At 38.3% G+C, this 25694-nt stretch overlaps 3 protein-coding genes across 4 annotated transcripts; all 3 read right to left on the bottom strand.

Moving 5' to 3' along the window:
• Positions 1 to 842: 842 nt before the first annotated feature.
• LOC121873832 (UPF0415 protein C7orf25 homolog) lies at positions 843 to 18196 on the bottom strand. Of its 2 annotated transcripts, none has more exons than XM_042377575.1 (9): positions 18056 to 18196; positions 13904 to 14053; positions 11296 to 11394; positions 8554 to 8775; positions 7559 to 7696; positions 5633 to 6413; positions 4126 to 4265; positions 3856 to 3978; positions 843 to 2587 (listed from the first exon to the last, which is right to left on the bottom strand). In XM_042377575.1, the coding sequence occupies exons 1-9, from the start codon at positions 18068 to 18070 to the stop codon at positions 2510 to 2512; spliced, it is 1746 nt and encodes a 581-aa protein (XP_042233509.1). In that variant the 5' UTR covers positions 18071 to 18196; the 3' UTR covers positions 843 to 2509. The 2 variants fall into 2 exon arrangements, with proteins under 2 accessions (XP_042233509.1, XP_042233510.1); XM_042377576.1 differs by having other exon boundaries at positions 8686 to 8775.
• A 5661-nt stretch (positions 18197 to 23857) lies between these two features.
• LOC121873974 (zinc finger BED domain-containing protein 5-like) lies at positions 23858 to 24370 on the bottom strand. Its single transcript, XM_042377853.1, has one exon. The coding sequence runs from the start codon at positions 24368 to 24370 to the stop codon at positions 23858 to 23860; it is 513 nt and encodes a 170-aa protein (XP_042233787.1).
• A 57-nt stretch (positions 24371 to 24427) lies between these two features.
• On the bottom strand, positions 24428 to 25418 carry LOC121873973 (SCAN domain-containing protein 3-like). The gene is made up of 2 exons (XM_042377852.1): positions 25324 to 25418; positions 24428 to 24845 (listed from the first exon to the last, which is right to left on the bottom strand). The coding sequence occupies exons 1-2, from the start codon at positions 25416 to 25418 to the stop codon at positions 24428 to 24430; spliced, it is 513 nt and encodes a 170-aa protein (XP_042233786.1).
• Positions 25419 to 25694: the final 276 nt, after the last annotated feature.

Below are 25694 nucleotides of genomic sequence, written 5' to 3'. Positions count from 1 at the left end.
GGTGTGACTGAAGCATGGGTGGTGTGACTGAAGCATGGGTGGTGTGACTAGGAGGAGGGACAAAGATCTAGACAGAGGGGAGGGCAAATGAGGAGAGAGGGGGACACATTGACTTGGGAGGGGAACATAGAGTACCTCGTCCCTCCCCTGGGAGTGCCATACACCACAAAGTGGAACCCTTTCATAACCTGAGGGATGCCTGTACAGGTATATAAAAAGTTATATCACTAAATAAAAACCAATACAAATGAAAGTTCAGGAACTCACTTCATATGAATATGGATTATATTATTTGATGAATACATACACATGCATACAGTATCAATTTCTTCTAGGTGAAGGTAAATTACTGGTAAGCTATCATTTTTAAAGCCATTTCCTATTTAAAGATGAAGGCATCCTCATAAACAAGAATGGTTTCCTTATTTAAAGCACCTCAGCTATCCAGAGAGATTAGAGCACCTATACTACAGATGGGCAAGGGGTGACCTAATTGAGGTGTATAAACATCTCAGTTGAGTGTCCATACCCGGAGCTGGCAGATGCCCGCCCCACAGCTCAAGGTTGAAGAAGCCACATGTCCAGAAAACTGTGAGGGTAAACTTTCTTGGAATGAAAATTGTGAATTCTTGGAACAACTTGTCAGAGAGTGTTGTGACGGTGCTGAGTGTGAGCTGTTTTAAGACCAGACTTGACCAACACTGGAGCAGGTTCAGATACATTCAGGAGCCAGTGCAGGCCCAGTATAGTACTTGCCAACAATGTGTAACAAAAATGTGACCGACTGCCCAAGCAGCTAGTGAACTGATCAGTGGCAAAAAGGATAAAAATAAAAGTAAAAGTAATGAAGACACAAACTTTACTCATATGAAGCAGAAAAATACAACCTCCTGTCCCAGCTCTGGAACAAAACCTGGTTTCATGCAATACCAATGTTGAGCACTACACATTTCAAGGCAATGCTCATTATATTGGTGAGATCACAACAAATCTGGTAAGACACTGGCTACAAATAACAGTTAATGCATGGGAAGCAAAGGTAATTGATAATGAATAAAAGTTTCAATGTAAAAAGTATAAGAATTCTTTCTAATTTGAAATTCCTCAAAGATTTTCAGTGCCCTCTGGAGGACTGAACAAAAAAAAAAGATAAACAATATCAAGAAAGTTTGCCAATTATTTTCTTTCCAAGCATTTTGTTTTAGTTCAAACTTTATATAAATTACTGACATACTTAACTCAGTTAGAGAGTACAGTACACTTGTTTATCTAAACTATATACTGTACCATTCCTAACTAAAGGTATGGTATGTAATTCCACAAAGTTTCATGTAACATGTTACAGTGTACTTACGATAAGAAAAAAAATTATAATTGCAGTCATCCTAAGGCGATGTTATGTTAAACATCATGGATGTGGTTTGCAACACAGCCTATGGGTTACACATGTAGCACGTTGCTCAGTACTGTACATGGATTTACCTGTGAAATTTTCATCTCCATTTTCATATGAGATCCTTATCTGCAGTGGCAAATTCCCAAGACATTTCGACTACAGACTCAAACTATTTTTTCACAGTACTGTATCCATTCCCCGCCGTTATCGACTATACTCTACTACTGCACTAATCTATCAATATCACATATCCATTTAGGATAATGTCTCAATGTCTCTTTACAAAGGCATCTTCTCCACACATATTTCTCATCCCTTAATTCTTAACCATGTCAGTTCTCTTAACTTCTATTACATTTCTTGTTTTTATTTCTTGTAATCTCACTCTTGATGTCATCCATACTGTATTTGAAGCTTTCAGTATTATATCCACAAAGAAGGATTGGACCAAACTCTTCATGCAGGCTTCTAGCACAATCCCCACTTGGATTTTTCCCATTCACTAAACTGTACAAAGGGCCTTTTAACTTTTCTCCATGAAGTACTTAATCTTTTAAGAGTAACATAAATATTTGTTTGTACTTTAGTAACATTATCCAAAACAACAATGTTCACCTCTTCCAAATACAGTATATACAGTGCAATATACTTTATTATATATAGTACAGTATAATGTTACACTAAATCGAAAATAAGACAAGATGACAACTGTAAAAGTATTTAATCACTTTACTGAAACTAGGACAACTTGTGAATTCACAACTAACCCTTCAACATGGTGTCCTCAAAACATAAAATTACTGTTTTATAGACAGTATACAGCACCTGTATCTCCTAAAGACTGCAACATACTGTCACCTGGAAAAAATAAATTCAATACAAAAGTGCAACTTCTCATGGTACTGTAAACAACCAAACTGAAAATGAGAACTTCCAAGAAGCGCACAAAATCTTTGTGAAGAAACAAAATAATAATTTTCTCAGGTAAAAATGATTCAATAGCTACCAGACCCCAATCCTCACAAGCCACAGAACATGTAACTCAACTTTTACTGAACAGTTGTTTATACAAAGTACAATTTAACTATCAATATTCATGTTATGTATAGTACACTACAGTGGCACAGCACTTGATTCCTTTGCTTCTGTCAGCGCTCTGGGTTTGTGGTATAGTACAGCTAGCTTGACGCCCTGGGGGGAAAAGTACTATATGAGAATACATATATGAAATTTGAAGTAGCCATTCGCACACTATATTTAACGGGTGTCTCATACATAAAGCACTCATATGAGTAATGTTTATGGGTGTTTTGCAACTGATCAGTGTGGAGCATCTGGCTTTCTGTACATGAAAACTGGTATTAAGCTGACTCTTTCCTCTAGTGTTCATAGGATGTGTGACCTATGAGACACCCTGTGAGATAATAGTACATGTTACATTAAGTCAGAGTGTACTGCCCTCAGGGCACAGTCGCCAGCCAATCAGTGCTGACTCATGCAGCTAGTACATATGACCAATGGGATGATTGTCATATTCCTATGAGTCCATTTGACCAAAGGGAAGACTACTTAAGTCCCACAGTGCCCAAGCAGCTGCCCTTATAAGGACAGTCCACGCCAGGACAACGTACTCTTTTTACTGGACTTCTGCTCCACCTGGAACACCAGCGTTGCCTCGCCGATGTCTCAAGACTCCAGTGCTAACTATGGTGTCCTTCCACTACTGTAACATTTCTTCTGGAACTTCAGACAAATAAACTTGTGAACTATTCAGTCACGATTTCAAAAGTCATATTCCTATAAGGTAAATGTCCCGTACCTGTAGTTACCGGTGAGTGGACAATGTCCGATATCAAATGGGTAAATTAAGTTTAATCTGGCAAAAATACTGTACATTGTTAAATGTTATGCACTAATCATTTACCTACCTTATTAACTTTAATGGCCATCCACTAGAGGTGACCATGCCAAGGCTTATCAAAGGCAAAAATATGCAATGGTATGAAAGAAAAGATGAGAAATTTATAACTTTTGGCTGCTCCTCACATCTTCTGGATCAAGATATGCAGATCAAGGATGGCAGAGAGTAGACCACCCAAGTTATCAGATAATGTACTGTACTCCAGGAATTATCATATCCCTGGATCCTTGTATAAATCATCAGGAGGGCTGGGATACAGAGGCCGGTTCCTTTGAGTCATACCTAAAGAACTGGCATCATCATCATTGCTTTCTGGCAATTTTCTGTGCTTGTGTGGGTTAGCCTCATTTACTACAGGTTTTACTCCATATATGCATGTGTTAAGCAAAATTATTAATCCCTTCCGAAAACATGCGATAGTCCACCTATGACAAACATGTATAGAATAAAGATTTATCAAATTAACTTTTACAGTTTACTTTTGGACAAGTACAGTTTAGCTAAATTTTTTTTAAAAGGGCATATTACTGTAACGTACCTGATGCTCGGCAGATCTGACGAATCCTCCATTAGATGTAATGGTGATGGCTCTGTGAACTTGACCAGTGCCAAAGATGATCCTAGAGAGCTCACGCACTTTTCCTCCAAGTTTCACCTTTTCCTGGAAAAAAAGAACGTGATATATATTAACTTAAGAAAAGCCAACACCAGGTGAAACTGATTTTATTGAAAATTAAAATTATTAATACTGTAATGCAATTCAATAATAAAAAGACAATAGAGCATAAGACTATTAGTGTAGTTTTACCTTCAAATAGTCTTCTCCCTCGACAATTGTTAATCTGGAAACCAACTCCTCAGCTCGAACCTTCTCACTCTCACCTCCAATGGTTTTAACAATGTCCAGGAAATGAATGACAGCCTCTCGACATGCTAACAGTTCTTTACCTGAGTCACACAAGAATAATGAATTACTATATTTTTTTGTTTTTATATTCCAAAGAAAGTGATATGTGCAAGTCCATTTACAAACTTGACTAAAGTGTTGCCATTAACATCATGTGGAGTGACCTACTGGGCACTGGTAGTAATGTTGGTGATGGTGGTAGTGTTGTTGGTGGTGATGTTGGTAGTGATGATGGTGATGCTGGTAGTGGTGGTGTTGATAGTAATGGTGGTGGTGATGTTGATAGTATTGGGTGGAGGTGATGTTGGTAGTACTGCACAGTATTGGTGGTTGTAGCTAAAGCCCAATCTTACTGTCATGATATATAGCTATTGCACAGTATATAAATTATGGAAATTAGAATAAAGAAGGCAGATTGATAGGCCAAGTACAATACAGTCTCGCTTTATGTTATTAACTATGTAATTATGTTTAGTAAGTATGGTGCAATGGTGTAGAGTAAATTTAAAAATGTTTGTATTTTGTACATAACTTTTATTTTTAGGGGGAGAGGGAAGGAAATGTTCATGAGATTTAGAAACACATTCCAAAATTTCCCTAAAGTCATTAAGTTTCATTTTTAGTGAATATGATATATTGTAATCCCCACAAAAACCAAAGGCATATTGTACTGAAGGGACATAAAACAGAATTAATAAAAGTAAATTCATCTCCAGCATTACATTCAGGTTGTGGAAATTCACACATACAGAATTTATAAATAATGACCACTAAATCTGAGATACGGAATGAAAGTTCACCGTTACGGAAATGATTTGTTTCCCCCAAAACTTCAACACTGAGAAAATAGGAAAAAAAGCATTAAAATAAATTAGATTTCATGAGGCCTTTGTTTACCAGCAAGTGTGTCAGTTTTGTTTACTTTTACAAGTGTTCACAAACCTACTTTTTTTTAATGCAGTATAATCCTAAGGTTCCTATCATTACCCGTATATCAGTTTGTGGAGTTTCTGGTTGATGTGTCATATTGCTTATGTTGGCAGTATGTAGAGCATCACATGTGTTTAACAGAGATTCTCTCCATCTTTTCTTCTGACCATTTGCTGCCATGATTTCCAGTTAGATAATTTTAAGACTAATATTATGTATCAAAATATAAAATTCTCCATTTACTATGTGCTTAAAGAGGTTTATTTTCATGTCACTTGTTTTTAGCAGCCCCCCCAACCCCACCCTCCCCCCAAAAAATCATAGGAATGCATCCACAAATCCGTATGCACTACAGCAGTGTTTAATGGGTTTCATGGGAAATTTTTTTTTTTGCATTATGGAATATCACGTAACGGACAATTTCTCAAGAACGCAAACCTTCTATAACGTGGAGATGCCTGTATAAAACTTTACTAACCTTTAAAGTAACCATTAAGAGTTTCTTTAACTGGATTCTTTCTTTCACACACGGCTTGTTCAGCAAGGAATTTATCCTTAAATACAAAATTGGCTCGACCATTTGCTGTTGCTGACACATAAGCAATCATGGCTGTAACATCAAGGTTGACTTTATCTATTGTCTCTTCCTTATCAGCATGACTCTGGCTTTTTGTATATTGTCCAGAAAAATATTCTTTCTCACTTTCCAAAACTTCACTAGAAATTATTTTTTGGGTATGATCTGGTTTTGACTTGAGATCTGCCTCTTCTAGTGAAAAGATGTCGAGTGTGTTATTTTCTTGTCCAACATAACCCATACTAACAATGTTCATAATTTCATTTGTAATGTTCTTTTCAATTACAGTTTTGTCTACTCTGTTTCTGGCCATCACCTTGACTTTGTTTTCCTCTTCACTGTCACTTGAGTATTCATAACCAGAAGAAGAGTCCTCATTCTCTGTCTCGGAGTCCTCCTCACTCTCTACCTCAGAGTCCTCCTCACTCTCTACCTCAGAGTCCTCCTCACTCTCTAATTCAGAGTCCTCACTATCTACCTCAGAGTCCTCCTCACTCTCTACCTCCGAGTCCTCCTCACTCTCTACCTCAGAGTCCTCACTTTCTGCCTCAGAGTCTTCTCCAAAATAGTCTGGCAGCCCTAATTCATGGTCAGGTATTTTCTTCCCCTTTACTTCCACACCTTTTTCTTCAAGATCGTTTGCCAAACTCTCACTCACTCCACCACAGAACCAAAACACCACCTGAAATATAAAAATACAGTAAAATTAGTGCAATATCTAAAATAAAGCATTTAAATTGTGCTGAACATACTGATGGAATTTGACTTGAATAACATCATTTTCAGTAGCTTGTGCACACCCTCATCTAGATACTGTGGTCAGTGTATATGTTGTCCACTACTGTCTAGTTAAGCACACTGAGAGTCCCTTAACCCTTAAACAGCAGCAAACATCAGTGGAAATTAGCTGTAGAGATGACAGCCATCAACAGTGGAAGTTTTATGTTCCATGCATTCCATTTTTGAGCTCATGCAGAGAGTTGGGAGTAGGGAATCCTTAGCCATGGGTTAAAGGCCAATTTCAAAATTATTTTTGTGTATCACAAGTACAGTACCATGTTAAATAGTCCTACTGATATACCTCAAATGATAAAATGGAAAATTTGTTTCCCTTTACTGAGTTTCAAGCTTGATAATTTTTCAAGAAAGCATCCCTTATGTAAGGCGGGGAATTCCTGCAAGTGTATATGTTCTTCGTTTCATTCTTCAGCAGTTAGTCTAAATTGGAAAATTCAGGCAAATTCAGTATACCTGTATGAGCAAAGCCAAAGCCCCAACTGTAGTATGCTAAATTATCAAGAGTTTAAGGTACAGTAATTCCCACATAGTCAAAGCATGATAAACTGGCATCTTAACCTTGATATGAACACCTAAGTAATTTACAGTAATTAGCACAGGGATTCTGTGAAGAAGAGATTCCTGTCAAGTTTTAAGACACACAGTATTAGCAGTGAGAAGTACATCCTTGTTAACAATTTTACCTGAAGCAAATAATGAACCTTCGATACAGTATTGTAATAATAGTAATTATTACAAACACAATGTATTACTTTACTAAATATATTGCATCTTACAGAACATACAGTACAGTACTTCATTGCACATTTCCGTGTCACTACATCATGTACATTAAATATTTACCACAAGAGAGGCTGTGCACATTGAAATTTATGAGAATAATTTCTGCTTAACGGGATATTATCCCTGATCTTATTATCTGTGGATTACCCCGTTACATAGAAATTCTATTAACTAACAAGTTTCTCTATATTTCACATATTGTACTATTTTGTACTTAAATAATATCTTTGTTTCGGTACTACTTACCTGTGGGTTTGAATAAAAAACAGGGTGTTTCTGTGCACATATTATGAAGTCCTCTGCAACTTCATCTAGGGGTTTAACACCATTTCTGCCACCCAAGATAAACAGCAGATGGAGAGCTTTAGGGTTCCTCAAAATTACCTGTTAAAAGAGGATAAATGTAAGGTACATTCTAAGCTATGCTGACAATTTCTATGATTATTCCATTGATCCCATATATTACAAGGTATCATGCAGGAATGGCCCTTATAACCACAGACTTTTTTCTGAACTATTCACTTGTAGATTAATTTATTTGTAGTCTGAGTACAATATAGGGACACTGAGGCTTCACTTGCCAGGCTCTGCACGAGTACAGTATAGGGCCATGTTAGCAGACATCTTGTGCCTCTACCCTCATTAATTTCAAATCTTGCCTCCTGAACTCTAACAATATATGGTAAAATATACGGTACATGCAATGAAAATTAGACAAAATTGTTTTACATTCAGCATGGTTGGTTCAAATGCTGTAATGGAAATGAGGTTGACAGTCTTTAGTGTTAGCAAATAATGAATCCGACTGAGAATTCAAAACAGTATTATATTGTAAAGGTATGCGTTAATAGACTATGAAAGAGAAAGAAACTAGATCAATTACAAGTTAAAGAAAGTATAAATATATTTCAGAGCAAACATCCTAAAATGAAAGTGGTTGACCAAATAAGTGAACAGTGGATTATCAGTAAAATTCCAGCAAGCACCAAACATACAACCAAAACCCTACCATCACAAGCTAGGCACAACCAACACCAATTTAAACCATAACCTTCCTTGGGTATGTACAGTCAACAACAAAAATTTCTACACCTTAACAGTGTTATACAATATGAAACACTGGACCAAGAATTCTGAACACTCATTTACTAAAAATTTATCTGTATTAACACTATATGTGATAATTATAAAGAATACATTGTATTGGTTACACAATGAATCACAAAATCTGAAGTACCAACCTTACCAAATGAACATGGCCCGTCAGTGATTGTTGTGAAGGACGTAAGACCCAGGAGTGCAGAAATATTTAAAATTTTGTCGACTGTATACACATGCCAGAGTATAATCAAAATTTTTACAATATACAGTACCTTTATCCACTGTTTCCCCCCATCCCCCACCACATCAACTACTATTTTTTCAGAGCCACCAACACAAAATGTCTGTAGTAGTCCAGTGACCTGAAAAAAAAAGACAAACAGCAGTTTAATATTTACTGTGGAATACAAGATACCTACCATATACTACATAATATAAATAATACTGTATAACAGGTAACATGATTTGTAAAACATCATCATTCTGAGATCAGTAACAACTGGGTACTTTATGATACTAGTGATATGCAGGCTATAAGGACAATGAACAATCTTAAACAATTCACTACAAATATCTAAGGAATTTTGCAAGATTTAAATATTTGCTATTCACAGTTCTAAGTGCAGTCCATTTTTGCAACCCTTCCATTCTTATTACATTTCCAAGACACATGCCCAATGATTGGCAGTTCTTCAGTAAAATAAGAAAATTGTAACTGGTCCTTCTTTACAACAATACAGTATAGTCTGGATTTACGCGGTTTTTGTTTACGCGTTTGGTCATTTACGCGGTGCCTTGCCAGAATGAAATGTTTTAATTACGCGGTAAATTTGATCATTTATGCGGCGAGGTCCAGACGTGCCGTGCCATTTTTTACTCACGTGGTCCATTCTTGACCATACGCGGGAAGCGGCACGGTGAGGGGTGTGCATTAAGCCACTCTTACGTTATCGCTGACGTCATATGACGTATCGGACTGTGATTGGGCCACACATCCTTACCACCCACGCATTCCCTCCGCCGCTAGCTGTGATTGGTCTAATGTAACATGACGTGCCCTGCCACCAGAGGGTAAAAGTCGCTGACCTAGTCGGGCCAGTCTCATTGTTCTCAGTCTGCGTATACAGTTCTCTCTTGTGCCCGCTATTCCCCTCACAATGGCTTCCGCTGGACCCCCACCACCCGAGAAAAACCTTGAATTACCTGGACCAAGCCATAATTGTATGAAGGAAATCATCGAGTTGGGGGAGAAAATTAAGCTCATCCTTGACAACAACCCAGACGAGAATCGGTATGAAGAGTCTAATAACCATCTGACGAAATTTATGGAGCCGTATATCCAGATCTATCTCGACAACATCAATGCTAGTCGTCAACGTAGTACTAAGGACTTCTTCGCCCACAACCCACCACAACCACAGCCAGCCCAAGTCACTGATAGTGACAGTGAGGATATGGACTTTGAGGGGTTAGTCTGGGAGGCCCTGCAAACCTCTGCGAGTAGTGAAAGGTATTTACCGGAGGGCAACTAATCTGCTCTCTGCCTTGGAACCAGCCGCCATCCATGTGTGACGACCCATCTTTTCTACTGACGTAAGTGTTAAAAAACCTAATATTATTGACATTTCTCTTAAATATTAATTGTATGTGCATACTATCATAAAATTAAGATGTTATTTTTACTACAAGGTACGTATTGTGTCGGAAAAAGTGGAGTTTGGGGGTCGGCCCAGTCTCTATTTCAATTAATCCCATATGTTCTGTTATTTCGTTTACGCGTTTCTCGTTTTACGCGGATCTCCACGGGTTCAATTGACCGCGTAAATGCAGACTATACTGTACTTTCTTATCACGATAAAACCGTAAAGTTTCATTATCTGGCATCAATATTCTCTTAGAAACACCTGGCAACTGGGGGGAAAAGATATGGAGAAAAATGAAATATTTATGGATTCCTTATTTTATGTCCTAAAGATTGATGAACACTAATGTGTATCAAATTTTATAAAAAAAATTCTTTGAAATAAAATCTGGTATTAGAAGCAAAATTTGTCTTAATATACTTCAAAAATATATTATTTTACAGCCAACTTTAGGTAATTTTTTTTTAATATTTTACGTCCTTTAATTTCAGGTAAACCAAATTAAACAGTGCAATTACTTAATTTATATTTGTATTATGAAGTTGAAAAATATTGGGAGGTACGTACTGGTACAATAATTTAAGGAGAAAAAATTACATGTCCAGATGCAAATATAAAAAATGCTGTATGTTATCATAATACTGTACAGTACTGCATACTGAATCTTACTTTATGCATTATAATCAATAACACACACTTATAAATCATACCTTGACATTTTAACATCCATAAAATATTTTAATGATAAAAACAATGTAACAATGAGAGAGAGAGAGAGAGAGAGTAAAACCCCCCATAATTCAAAATAATAGGGGCTCTTACCCTTATGAATTATGAGATTTTACAAAATATGAGGGACACCCCACCCCCCCCTCCGAAAGAAGAAAGGGAGAGAAAAAGATACTTTTCTATTATCTGCCGAGAACAAAATTTAGATGTTTCTTAGTATAGCACTTCTGTGCTCGGTTCATGGGTATCAGATATAAATGCTCAAACACTGAGCAATGATGGAAAAACAAGTGGAAAAAACCCTGCATGGTAGACTGTAGATGTAAACCCACTAAAAAATTATTCGGCAGCTCAAATAACACATGACTAAGTTTACAAGAGAATTAAAAATGCAAACATAAATTTCAGGAAAATTCATAAAAAAAAAGCTGGCGACAAACTAAAGATTTTTGTTTGTTGGACAAATTTATGGTGTCATAATACAGTACCTGTAGTTTCTGGTTTACTTACATCATGTGTTGCTACAGCCACTGATGACAGTGCCCCTAGTTGACCCAGGTTGGAACACAAGACATGTTCCTCCTTCAGTTCACTGCCTTTTTCCAAGCCCTGCAATGCAAAGAAATCAATTACTTATCCATATCTTTTTCAAGCCTTTTTCTATCATAATGCAGGATGGCCACACAGGCATTATCTCCCAAGATCTTAGCATTCTGCAGCTCTAAGGGAACCATTACCCCACTCCCTTAGGATACTATTTCACCAAAGGGTTATTTCACCACTGGCAAACATACAGTACTAATACTGTATATGTACTCATTTAATGCCAAGTGCAGGATGGTTACTATACAAGATGGGAGCCAAAACTCCAGTCCAACCAGGAACCAAACCTTCACTTATTCACTAGCAAGGTACAGGGTACTGTATATGTTCTACCAATGGTGGAATGATGACATGAAAAGAAATATACAGTATTGAGAGGAACACAACAGTTCCTGTAGTATAGTTGACAATAAATCACTAAAACTTAGTAAAGTATGTTGAAGGGGGAAATTTAAGGAAAGGACATTTAAGTTTTTAAAGAGGTGTAACTATGACCATGGCTACTACTGCACATGCTTCAGTTTTGGGCCAGAGTAAATAGTATAAGCCTGAATTCACATAAAGCATAAATTTTCTGTACTGAATCCTGTCGATTACTCAGGGTAATCATAAACCCCCTATCTCATTATTTACTAAGATAACACCAAATAACCTCATTAAAGAGTAAGTTAAGTATAATCCTTCATGGCAAGATGAAAATTAACTGTATTAAGGTCCTCCTGAGAGTGATCAAATATGGAATTACAATGATAAGAAATGGTCCATTCAGTACCTGGCACTTTCAATGGTATACATGAGTTTATAGTTATAAGGACTCCTGATTAATTTTCTGTTTTGTTGGGTTCTACGTGTAAAACTTTGTATTAAAAATTTTGTTTAATTACAGTGGTCCCTCAGTTAACGAGCACAATCCGTTCTAGAAGGTTGCTCGTTAACCGAAACCATTTTTTCAATGGGTTTTTGGGTAATTGGTTCCAGCTCACCGAAAATTGACTAAAGTCAACGAAAAAGGTAGAAAAGTACACTTACTTTGAGGTGTGTAAGTAGAAGGCTCCTGGATGATGATGATGGGAATTAGAATGGGGGTGGAGGAGAAGGGAGAAGTGAAGGCATTGGGGAGGAAGAGAAGTCACCCCATGGCGCCATTTCACCCATAAAATTTTAGTTCTCTTGGTGTAATTCAAGATTATTTTCTTTAAATCAACCCTACACTGCATTATATATTGTCAATATGTAAAATAAATTTCAAAATGACCAATAATTTGCTTGTAAATACAGGAAAAAAGCATTTAGTTGAAGAGAGTCTCAAGCAAGATGTTACCTCCACTGAAAAGACGCAAAGACTGACGCCTGTATGGTGTGTTGAGAGGCTGGATGGCGTGCATAAAACTAGTTTCATTACCTTCAATTATGTTCAATAATTGTTAAAATGACTAAAAAATTTTATATTCAAATTTTAAAATTATTTAATAGAATAAACTTCTTGATATTTGCTAAAATGGTAAGGAATTTAAGCCCTAGAACCGATTACTGTATTGGCGGACTAATACTACAGCTGGTGGACCGCCAAATGCAAGCGAAAACATGTTCAGGTCGGCTCGTAAGAAACTCGTTAATCGAGGGATTGCTTGTTAACCGTAGTTAAGAATCTTATGGAAGGTAACTCGTTAACCGAAATCTCGTTAACCGAGGCGCTCGTTAACCGAGGGACCACTGTACTGTACATACTTCATTTTATATAAACCTGTATACAGTATTAAAAAAAATAATAAGTCATAGATCTGTACTTAAGAAAAGGAGTTACTGTGCCAGTACTCATGCATTTTACTAATCTGTGCATGATTACAAGGCAATGTACAGTACAGTACATTGTACTGTACTGTACTGTACAATGTTTATAATACAAGTAAAAATATTATAAAATCTTATGGTAAGTTATGGGGGTACAGAATGGACCAAGTCCAACAGGTAACACAGGTGGTGGCTGTAGAACATAACCTTTAAGGATGTTGATGGAGGAGATCATGTTATTAGTATAAATTGTGAACTAAATTCTTCATGGACAAAAATATAAATAAGGTGAGATGAATGGTGATGTAAGTGGAAGTTACTTAACAAGTTAGAATACTGCAGGAGTGCAAGTGTGGGCTTGCAGTTAACCTAACCTAATTAGTATACAGAAATCATCACAACTACAGTACATATATATAAATACAATACAGTATACTGTACTATCTGGCCAGATAAAATGGACCAGATTTTTTAAAGTGTCAGGCAAATTCAATTTCCAGGCGGATAATAAATTCAATTATGCAGTGCATCCTATCACTGATTGGAACTCAGGAACTTCTATATTGTACAGAACTAGTTCAACCCTTCAGGACTGTGTGGCCATAGGAAGCTTAATGTCTGTTCTTTCCTGAATTAAATGAGAAGTGGCTTTTGGTTGTTTACTCTACAGCTACCATTGGAGGTGCAAACTGAGCATAGCACTAGGAGCCAGATTGGTACTCACCTTTTTCAGAAAATTTATTTCTGCCTGAATGCGTTTCTTCAGTTTACCTGTACCATTAACAGACTTCTTTTCCAAGTCAAAAATCTGGTCAAGTACTTGTTTGGCATCATTGATTCTGTTTAAAGCCAGTTCTGCAGTCCGCCCTCCAGTCTGTTGATAAAAGTACAGTAATATTTTTAAGTACAGTATTTCTGAAATGATGAAAAATCGATGTTGAGTTTCTCAACAAATGCATAAATTGAAAATCTGTAAATTAGACCATTTTGAGCATAAATACACGGGGATTGTGTGTTTTCCAAGTTGAAAATTTTGATTTGTTGTAATATGTTGAAATTTTTTAGGCCATACTGTATTTCCAATTTTGAACCACATTTCACAATACAGTAAAGTACTACCTGACCTATCCCAAGACATCACCCATTTGGGGTCTGACTAGCACAAGCTTCATCTCCTTAACCTGTCTCACAGGGTGTAAACTGGTTAGCTCACATAATCATTGCTTTTGTATGTTGTGTAGGATTATTCCATTGTTCTCGATAGTTTTCTCTGGGGATATTTTGATTCCACAACTTGAGCTGGTAGACTGTTCTAAAGATCTACCACCCTCTGTATGAAGAAGTATTTCTTAATGTTTGTTCTGCATGATAGCTAGGTGAGCTTACAGGTGTCCTCTCATGTTGGTGGTGCATGACATCACAAAATAAAATGGCCTGGGTTCATATTTTCCATTACTTTCAGGTTTAATACTGTGTGTCGATGAGAACTGAGCTATCGTGTCTTAAGGGTTATTAGTTGTAAAGCCCTCAGTATATACATGGATAATCGAGATGACTTGGTTATGAAATCATCTTAGTTGCTCTGTGTTGTAACTTTTCTAGGAATGTTAGATCTTTCTGGAGGTAGGGTTTCCATGCCTGTATACAGTAATCCAGACTGAGATGTTGAAGAAGCATTTTCCTATCTTTGTATTCTTTTTTGGAGAAATGGTTTTTGAAAAAAGATTAGGTTAGGTCTTTTTCTAAAACCATTTCTCAAAAAAAAAATAATAATAAAAAATACAGTACAGTATACTGTATATATATATTTGAATTGGCATGAAAATATACATTCAAAAAACACATTTTTATATTTTTGGGGATACAGTACATGAAAACAAAAGGATCCTTAATATTATTTACAGGAACCCTTTCAAAAACTTAAACAGTAGTGCACCCAATAATGCTAAATTTTTATTTATTGGTGATGTAGTGGCAGCTGGTAAGTCATTCCTGTGTATGGAAGAAACCGAAATGTCCTGAATGTAAATATTAGAGATTTGGTATTGTAGCATATGGCTGTGTAAAAGAACACATCTACATCAAAAACAAGTTTACAGATTATTTTAATTTTTTTTACAATTTTCTTATACTTTTACTTTTTTACTTTTATTGTTGTATTTTAAAAGAGGTGGCATTTACTAAAACCTAATCTGACTTGACCTAACTAACCAAAGAAACCTTCCTAGATTTTCCTAACCTCCTAGCTGGGGGTTTCTACCCCTCGGAACCCCCCACCATATTAAGCAGAAATTACTTATTTTAATATCTGGTACCAATGAAAGCAACTTTGTTGAAACATCATGATTGTAATTTTACGTTTTTTGTGGACTTGATAATACATTAGGGCCGAGTGTGTCAAGTTCTAAACAGGGCAGAGGACAACATGCACGACTTTTGGAGTATTTATGGTATATAAATTTCTTCATGTACAGAACATGTAGACATCATTCAGGAGCCAGTACATTCCCAGTACTTGCTCACAGTGCATAAGAGAGATGTGACCGACTGCCCAAGCGGCTAATGAGCTGATCAGTGAAGAGGATATAAGTAAAAAGCAAAAAGTATATGAAAAAATTTTCACCTTGTTTTATCTTGTTATTTCCATCATCCTTCATGCCCTGCCCACTAAAGGTGATTTATGATCATAGAGAGACACACTAAAAAATAAAAATAAAACAAATATAGTACAGTGCTTATAATTAAAATAAAGGGTTAATATTAATGACTGACCTGCGGACGAGTTATTTGTTTTACTGCTTATTTTCTTACTTTACTTTCATCACTGACTTCTGATATGATAATCATTTCTTGTGCAAATGCTTCGTTTGATAGATAATTAGGCGCCTAGGTGTGCACTAATTTGTCTTCTCGGCGGTAATGTGGCAGTGACGCCTCATGCCCCCATCCCATGATATAAACAGCCAATCATATTGATGTAATTCAAAACATTCTGCCGCCCGGGCTTGATCAGCGGCGATGCTCAGTGGACTCTTAAGAACTTTTCAGTTTGGACGATTGCTCTCACGTCTACAAAAAAATATAAATTAGACCATATAGCAACTTTGTTTTGTTAAATATACCGGGGGTCCAGGGGGCAGAGCCGGGGGGCTAGGAAGTAGGTTTGTTTAGTTAGGATGATGAGGTCTTCTAACAACACTTTTGCTGCTTGTTTTATATATCAATTAAGGTTACGTTACATTTAATTTAGAAATAACCACTTTTTTAACACATTCACACAAACTAATCGCTTTCTCTGAAAAATCGGCCGCGGGTCAGTCATCAATAATTACCAAATAAAAAGTTGTCACCTATTTTAAAACACTTACATTTACTATAATAAGAACATTTGCAGGAAAAAAGAAAGTAACAAAATCGAAAAACTCCTTTCTGGTGATAGCCATTTGCTTCAGTATTACCCCCAAATTTTTTTAAATATTTTTAAGTTACTGGTCACTGCACTACTGTCCTCTAGTATTACATATACAGTAATTGTCGAATATTAATATACACAACTGTTATGCTTCAATTTGAGTAGATTATCTTTGTTTTGTGAATTATTAAGAACGAGGAGCCAAATTGAATCACTGCCACACCTTGTTCCAGGTCTTAACATGACGGATACACCCCATATTATCACCAATCCACTTCGTCACCGACCCGGTTCGTCACCAAAACCCCATTTCGTTACCAATATCAAATCCGTTTCGTCACCACTAACAGTCGCTGGTGTTAGTGACAAATTGTAAGTTATTATTTTACATGAATAGAAATTACACATGTATACAGACAACTCCAGAAGTACATATTGTTATTATTATAGTACAATACATGAATACTAATTATTTAATAAAGAAAACGATTAAAACATTGGTAAATAAACAAAATACAGAACAAATAAAGAATGATTGTGTTATTACTATACATGAATATTAATTGTTTAAAGAAAACGATTCAACATTTGTAAATAAACAAAATACAGAACAAATGAAGGTGATTTGGCACCAGCGCAAAAAGCACTGAGCAGTGAGATGATTGCAGGCGTATTAACAATGTTTTTATTATTTGTTTTTCTTTAATAATTTGTCACCGTGTTTTTACTATTTTCTATCACAAGTAACAGTTATTTTCGTGTATATATTCATGGGGATGAGCACAATGACGAAACGGGTTAAAAATAGTGGTGACGAAACATGTTGGTGACGATATGGTCAGACCCCAAAATGACACATTCAGAATACCGTATTACCCAGATGTACCCAAATATAGCCGCAATGAAGTCAAATAATGGTCCTACAAGCGTAAATCGGGCTGTGAATCACTTCTCGATTATTATTTGGTGTCATAGTCACAAAAAATTGGTAAACTTAATTTAATCTGAGTTGTGTTGTGTTAGGTTAGGTTAGGTACATGCACTCGATCTATTAACTCAGATTAAATTAAGTTTTCCAATTTTTTGTGACTTTATGACACCAAATAATAATCGAGAAGTGATTCACAGCCCGATTTACGCTTGTAGGACCATTATTTGACTTCATTGCGGCTATATTTGGGTACATCTGGGTAATTAGTCTGACCCCAAATATAGTTTACTCACGACATACCATCATAAAATAGAGCATTTTTTTTAAATGCATACGGGTAATAATAGTATTTGAAAGCAACCTTAAGGCTAAAGACCATCACGGCATGCAATATTCCGGAAATATGTCATGTTACTGCGACACAAGTTAGCTTGCAGAACTTTGTACTTCATAAAGACCTACACTTGTCATAAACTTATATCTACGAATGATAAGTGAACACCAAATGGTACTTGAAAGTATATAATACATACCATTTTGTTAAGCATGCATATAAGAAATCACGCCACATAACAGTACGAGTCACTCAGTTCAGTATAAGAGACGTCACTTGTCCCAACAATAACACAAAGAGAACACTTGGTTATGAGAGGGTTCACATTTCATTAAAGGACTTAAATTTAAATATTGTAATAAAATCGGTATAGATAAATTTGAAATAGTGTATCGTAATTACTGATTTGTTTATTTTTAAGTTTATTAACCAACTTTACCGCAGGGCATAAAATGGCTTTGACTTAAGCTTATGCTGTACAATGCATAGATTTATTTCCTGCTGTGATGTCAGGTCCGTTCCCAGTTTCACCCGTTTCTCAGTTACTAACCTCTATTAAAGTGAGTGGACTGGTGGTTTTACATGTAGTATTTTATGTTTGTGGCCCAAAACTTTGAGGCCCTGCGCAGTAACGAACGGGATCGAGACATTCTGAGAGCGCTGTTATCTCGACATCCTTAGCTGACTTCATCTCTCAAAGGTTATAAAGTTCCTCTAGCCACCTTTTTACCTAAGCTGTTCCATTTTTTCTAAGCGCTGTTTTTATGCGTTTTGGTGAGCTTAAATCTGACCTCGAACTCAGACATACTTCGTAGTTCTATTATTTTTGTACGATCTTGACTCTTTTTTTTACTTTTATCCTCTTCGCCACTGATCGGCTCGCTAGCCGTCCGTGCGATCGGTCACGTCTGTCACGCACTGTTGGCAAATACTGAGAGCCTTTTCCTCTGGCTGTATACTTTAAAGAAACACAATTTCCTATATATTGCCATCACCTCAACTCTGATATGAATTTAACATTTATTTAATGGCATATGTTATGATTGTCAACTTACGACAAATACCGTATACTGCATAAAAATTTCCTGTTAACCTTGCATTTTATAATTTCACACAGTATAGGTTACTAGCCGTGCGGGCAGTTGGTATGTATTACCGGAATACCCGAAGAAAGCTAGGACGGGAAGAATGCACGCGTATATTAATTTCTATGAAGGTAAATCAGTTGAAGGGAGATTCTAGGTAAGTTTATGATGAAAATAGGTAATAATAATAATGGTTGCCCCTCGTGTAACGAGGTTGGCCGGCCCAAAGGCTACCTAGACGTGAATTTGTTTAAGGTGTAGAAGCTGTCGCCAACGCAACAACCACACCCTAAGGTAACGAGTTGCATGTCCCAGTGTCAAGGAATAGTCCGAGAAGACCGGACAACTCGCCAACTGCACTGGCTAACCATTACCCCGGAATACGAATCGCAAATCGATTAACATCCAGGTTCTCAATTACTGCTGGGGAGACAGAGGCAATTGGCGTAATTAAACTTGCCCACAGTTTCACCCTGCCCGGTGATCGAACCAGGGTCTGTGCAGACGGCTAACACCAGGAGTTGTTGGATTTCGTTCATTTTTTCCACAGTGATGGTAAATAATAAAAGCGATCCAAGTTTTTATTTTAATTGTAAGTATTTTTTGTATTCTTCTATTTACGATCATAAATCACTTATAGTGGGCAGGGTATGGAGGATGATGGAAATTGTGAGGTAAAACACGGTGAAAAACTCTTCATTTCATAGTATTGTAGGGGTATCGAGATATTAATGTTGTCTAGCACTCAGGATGGAAGGAAACTCTAATGTGGTCTTCTTGTATAATATAAGTTATATGATAGACAGTCTGGTGCTGGAGGTGCCATGTGGTGGGGAGCTGCTCAGTAGAAGAAGTTCGGTGAGTAGCGTGTTGAAGGAGGTAGATGTGCAGGAGCTTGGTTAGAGAAGATGTTGCCTGTTGCTGGCCTCCTGGTTGAAATAAATGTTAACAGCGTGGAGCTTGCTGGAGGAGGTGATGCTTGTTGTAGAAGAGAGACCAGAATGAGAAAGCTGGTGGGTGAGGAAGCTCAGAGAAGGACAGCTGGTGCGTCGCCATGCTCGCTGGCGGGAGCGAGGTCCGCCAGGCAGGCGGAGGAGAGGCGAGGGTCGCCAGGCAGCGGCAGATGAGGAGGTGTTGCTTGTTCAAGAAGAATGGTCAGAATGAATTCTCAATGGAGAGACAGAGCTTATATACCCAGCAGCCGCTATGAGTCATGTTGGGAAAACCCGAGAAGTCGCCGGTGAATAGTTTCGTTGCTAGGCAACGGCACGTTGGAATGTGGTAGCAGGTGGTGACTGCTACGCAGTTTGTAGGGGAGACGTCCACTACAGTATCATCAGGTGTGCTTTCTTGTTATTACAATTAGTATTACATCTGGGTTGCAGTCACTGCATCCCAGTCGTAATATTGTAGGAGACCTCACTGCAGTCTCTTACACTTCTCAATGTTGAATCTCAGCAACCAGTCATGTACAATACCATGCTTGGAGCCAATAGAGACCTTCCTACGAGACTTCACGATCTGTATTTTTTTTTTTTTGTGAAAGCTTGGCGTCATTGATGATATAATGGGTTAGTGAATACAGCTGGTATATCATAGTAAGGCCGTCAGATAAAACTGCCACTTATAAACAAGAAGTAGCGTGCGTCTCTTTTTACCACTGAGTTATCCAGTGCGACTACCAAACATTGCATGTTTCTCCGGGTGTTCTGGTTTCCCCCGTTCTAACACTGGACAATGAAGGCTGTAACAGAGAACAGACCGAACGCCCGAATGGCTAGCAAAATGGTAAGTGGTAGAAATTATAAATTAAAAATTTTGCAGACAAATACAGCAGCGTTGCCTTGACGTTACTTGTCAACTTGTATTTTTGGGTTGGAACCAGACAGAATATGAAATACGCGGCATATTGCACAGTGAACTACAGTACTTGAAATGCCCAGAGTATGATACATGAATGCCTCCTGATCTAACACTCCTTCCTGTACCATTAAAATAACGAAGAGTGCGGGGAGATATTATAGAAGAATTCAAGTGGGTGAAAGGAATCAATAAAGGTGATATAGATAAAGTTCTTATAATATCCGAGCAGGATAGGACTCGGAACAACGGATTCAAGTTGGATAAGTTTAGGTTTAGGAGGGAGATAGGAACTGGTTTACAAATAGGGTGGTGGACGAGTGGAACAAGCTTAGCAACCTTGTCGTAAGTGCTGGAACGCTGGAAAGTTTCAAAGGGAGGCTGGATAGATTCATGGATGATAGAGAGTGGTAGTAACTCTCGACAGGAGCTGCCATGCACAGGCCAACCGGCCTATTGCAGACTCCTTATTTTCTTATGTTCTTATGTTTACACTCTGTGCTCTATGTTAAGTATTGGTGATTAAAAAATGTGGCAAAAAAAACCCAAATGACATTAAAATGCAACGACGATAAATGTGTGGTAACTTTATTAAGAAATGTCATATAAAGTAATTTCTAGTACAAAATATAGTATATTATAGCTTAAGAAACTTGTTTGGAATCACATAGAAAACTCAAAAGTCAAAACCAATCATTAATATTACGCAAGTCAAACAAATTCGCTGCAATCATTCTTTACAATATATAAAACAACAAAGACTTAAGAAAACAACATACCTAACCCAATTCATCCAAAACGTATATTGTATTTAATTTTAGAATATGTTCATTATATTTGCCTCCAGATGTGATAAAGTGAACAAATCTAGCTGAATGCTATCTTTGAACGAAATTTGTGTGTATTCGAATTCATCCAGCTTATTTCTCCAGTTACGATATACAGTATTCATAGTGGGAATTTTTAAGAATGTCTACTCAGGGCCACACAGGTGTTGGGAATTAGGCGGCGAGGAAGGGGGGCAAAACAGAGACAAATAAGAAACAGGAAGTGATGATATGACTTATCTCTCTTCCTTGTTGGCGATAATCTCTCCCATCTCCCCCTCCCCCATCTTCCGGTGCCACATGTAGTACAGTATATGTGTTTTCTTTAGATATGTCGCTTTGGTGACAGGAAGTGTGATGGCGGTGGTGAGGAATATATCATGGTACTGATTTTGTTGGATATTGGTAACGAATGTAAGGGTGGAGGTAATGGTAACTTATATGATAGTGTAGTGGACGTCTCCCCTACAACTGCGTAGCTGCAGGCCACCTGCGACGTCTTCCCAAGCAACCAAACTAGCGGCCCGGGGGGCGTCACCAGATGCCACAGTATCCTAGCAACTGAGTCAAAAGACCGGCTACTTCCTGGGTTTTCCCTACATGACTCACGGCTGACTCACGGCTGCTGTGTATATAAGCTCTGTCTCTCCATTGAGATTCATTCTGGCCTCTCTACTTGAACACGCAACACCTCCTCCTCCGCCGCTGCCTGGTGGCCCTCGCTTCTCCTCTGCCTGCCTAGCGGTCCTCGCTCCCGCCAGCGAGCATGGCGACCCACCAGCTGTCCTTCTCTGAGCTTCCTCACCAACCAGCTCTCATTCTGCTCTCGGTTCCTCAACACGCAACACCTCCTCCAAGCAAGCTCCTGCTGTCCCGTTCTCATTCAACCAGGAGGCCAGCAACAGGCAACATCTTCTCTAACGAAGCTCCTGCACATCTACCTCCTTCAACACGCTACTCACCGAACGTGTCTACTGAGCAGCTCCTCACCACACGGCATCTCCAGCACCAGACTGTCTACCATATAACTTATATTATATAAGAAAACCACCTTAGAGTTTCCATCCATCCCGAGTGCTAGACAACATTATATCACGAAACCCTACAATAGCGATGACACACTTGCTGCATACGTTTTTACTTTTTACTTTTATCCTCTTCACCACTTAAGCGTTTGGGCGATTGGTTGCATGCCCAGTACTGGGCAAGTACTGGGCATGCACCGGCTCCTCCATGTATCTGAACCTGCTCCACTGTTGGTCAAGTCTGATCTTGAAAGGGCTCACACTCGGTGCCGTCACAACACTCTCTGGTAGATTGTTCCAAGAGTTCACAACTCTCACTCCGAAAAAGTTACCCCTCACAGTTATCCGGACTTGCGGCTTCTTTAACCTTGAGCTGTGTCCCCTTGTGGGGCGAGCGTCCGCCAGCTCCAGGTAAGGACACTCGACTTAGTTGTGCCCTCGGAGATGCTTGTACACCTCAATCATGTTTCCCCTTGCCTGTCTATTGTATACGCGAGGCAAGTTTAGGCGCTCCAATCTCTCCGGGTAGCTGAGGTGCCGCGTGCAGGCACCAGTCTGGTGGCCCTCCTTTGGACATTTTCAATCAGCTGATAGTCCCTGGCATATCTCGGGGACCAGATGGGATGACAGTACTCCAGGCGGGGAAACACTTCACTCTTGAAGATCGTGATCGTTACGGCCTTATATGACCTAATAACTTCATGTCATTGTCAATATACACACCAGGTTCTTTCACATTCCGTCTCATTTAATGCAGTCTCTTCGTCCCGTTGGGACATATACGCCTCCTTACCGTTGGTACGTCCCAGGTCCATCCTCTTACACTTCGTGTCATTGAATCTTAGCAACCATTTCTTCGCCAGCACAGTCTGGTACAGTGTTTCTCAAACCTTTCACTCCATTCCCCCTATTAGGAACATTCAACGTCCTCGTGACCCCCCTTCAGTTTTTCCTAAGCCCCTCACAAATAATTTGTTACAGTTCAATGGGATGGATGATTATTTCGTTTCAGTTAGTCGACTGATTCGAGGTTGAGTCACTGAAAAAGCACATCTCATGTCTGGGTCCACATGTAACCGGTTTCGGCTTTAATTCTTTATTTGAAGAAGGTGGAGAAACCAGTTTCACATAAATAAGTAGTAGACAATGGCAAGAGGACTCGAAGAGCGATCTCACTAACTTTTGGATATGACTGATACATTGATTACCAGAATATAGTCAGAGATTTTTCTTCATAGAGGTCTCTGGCAGCAGATTCGTTCCTGAGATCAAGGAATTCGTCCAGGCCATCGTCGGGAATGACAACAATATCAAGAGTGCCAGAGAAAGGATTCCTCACCAATTTCCCTTCTTCCTCCTCGAATTCTGGGAAGTACCTTTTGAGCTCACTTTCCAAGGATTTCAAGTGCTGAACTATTTCATTTTTGAGTGATGGGTCAAGTAGATGATCCTCTTCAATCTCGTCAAGAACAATGAAGATATTCTCAAACATGGCAATATTTCCTGTACTGACTTTCCTTTGCCAGTTCTGGAGTTTGTCAAGAAATGCACGAATACAATCCATGTGGTGAAACACATTTCTTTCCTTGCCTTGTAGCTTGAGATTCAGCCTGTTTAGCTGCTCAAATATGTCTGCCAGGTACACAAGACGTGGCTCCCACAACACCTCGTTGAAGTGACTTAATAGATCATCCTCCCCTTTCATTTCCAGGAACATCTTAAATTCTCCCCGAAGTTCGAACCCTCGATTCACAACATTACCCGTGGGAAGCCATCACACTTTGGAGTAAAAGAGGAGGGTTTCATGCTCTGAATCCGTGCCTCTACAGAGGCTCTGGAAAAGGCGATACTTTAAATCTCCTGCTTTCACAAAGTTGACGCATTTTACCACTGCCTCCAGGATCTTGCAAAGGGCATCAGGGAGGGTTTTCAACGCTAGTGCAAAACGATGGATCATACAATGAACCCCTTTGGCATTCAGAGCTACTTCCTTGACGTGCTTCTGTAACCCTGGTTTCGATCCCAGCATCGTCGGGGCCCCATCAGTACAGCCTCCACAACAATTTTTCCTGGTGATCCCGTTAGTTGTGAAGAAAGAAGTCAACTTTTCCATCACATCTAAAGCTGTTGTGGCAGTTTCAAGCTGTGTACAGAACAAATATTCATCCTTGATGTCAGGCAAGAGAACATACCTAACAAACACGAGTAGCTGTGCACAAGAACTCACATCCGTTGACTCATTCAACTATATTGCAAACATACCAGTTGGAGACGATTTAATCTCCTGTATCACTTGTTCCATGATATCATCTGACATTTTACTAATTCTCCGTGTCGTTTGACAAGGAAATCTGTTGAATCTTACGCTCACTTCCCTCTCCAAGAACCCGCTTGACCATTTTAAAGCACACGGCTTAAAGTTTCACCAATCGTGTGGGCCTTCTTCTTTGCTATTTCAATGGAAACCTCATATGATGCTTCAACTACACTTAAGTTCTGTTGTTGGAAGGCACCACTCTCATCCAGGCTCTGTTTTCCCAAACTCCGTTCATGGCGCTTGAAGAAATCGGGTGTCTCTCCGCATACTGGCGGTGGATTGTTGTCAGATGATGCTTCAGCTTACTAGGCCTAATGGAATCGTTCCCCAGCACTTTGAAACACAACACACACCGAGGTTTCTCGATGCCATCAGCGAGGATTGATGTAAATCCGTAGTTAATGTATTCATCATTGTACTTCCGCTTCTTAGCAACACTGGCAGCCATCGCAATTCTCAAGAAAAACAAAAACAAAAAAACAATGCCAAACAGACAGAAACAGACGAATGATAAAGACTAAAAACTATAATAAAAAACAGAAATACAAGAAAATCATGAATATCTTGGTTTTACTAAACATTTGTAATCTTTCTCTCTCTCTACAAGTAAATGTTGACTAGTTCTTAAAAAAAAACAAAAAAAACAGAATGTCGCAGAAACAGACGAATGATAAGACTAAAACTTATAATAAAATAACAAAAATGAGAAAATAATCGGAATGGC

This window comes from Homarus americanus, unplaced genomic scaffold, assembly GCF_018991925.1.
Source record: "Homarus americanus isolate GMGI-L3 unplaced genomic scaffold, GMGI_Hamer_2.0 scaffold25827, whole genome shotgun sequence".
Classification (NCBI taxonomy): domain Eukaryota; kingdom Metazoa; phylum Arthropoda; class Malacostraca; order Decapoda; family Nephropidae; genus Homarus; species Homarus americanus.
This window is presented reverse-complemented; position numbering and strand designations above follow the sequence as displayed.

Excerpts from the sequence above, each read along its gene's own strand:
- LOC121873974 (XM_042377853.1), bottom strand. The coding sequence starts at position 24,370 with ATGTTCCTGGAAATGAAAGGGGAGGATGATCTATTAAGTCACTTCAAC.
- LOC121873973 (XM_042377852.1), bottom strand. The coding sequence starts at position 25,418 with ATGGCTGCCAGTGTTGCTAAGAAGCGGAAGTACAATGATGAATACATT. Across the intron at positions 24,846-25,323 it reads GATGGCATCGAGAAACCTCG|GTATGTTCTCTTGCCTGACA; the intron begins GTGTGTGTTGTG and ends CGTGTTTGTTAG.
- LOC121873832 (XM_042377575.1), bottom strand. Across the intron at positions 7,697-8,553 it reads GGCCATGTTCATTTGGTAAG|GTAATTTTGAGGAACCCTAA; the intron begins GTTGGTACTTCA and ends CTCTTTTAACAG. Across the intron at positions 4,266-5,632 it reads TCTTAATGGTTACTTTAAAG|GTAAAGAACTGTTAGCATGT; the intron begins GTTAGTAAAGTT and ends TGTGTGACTCAG.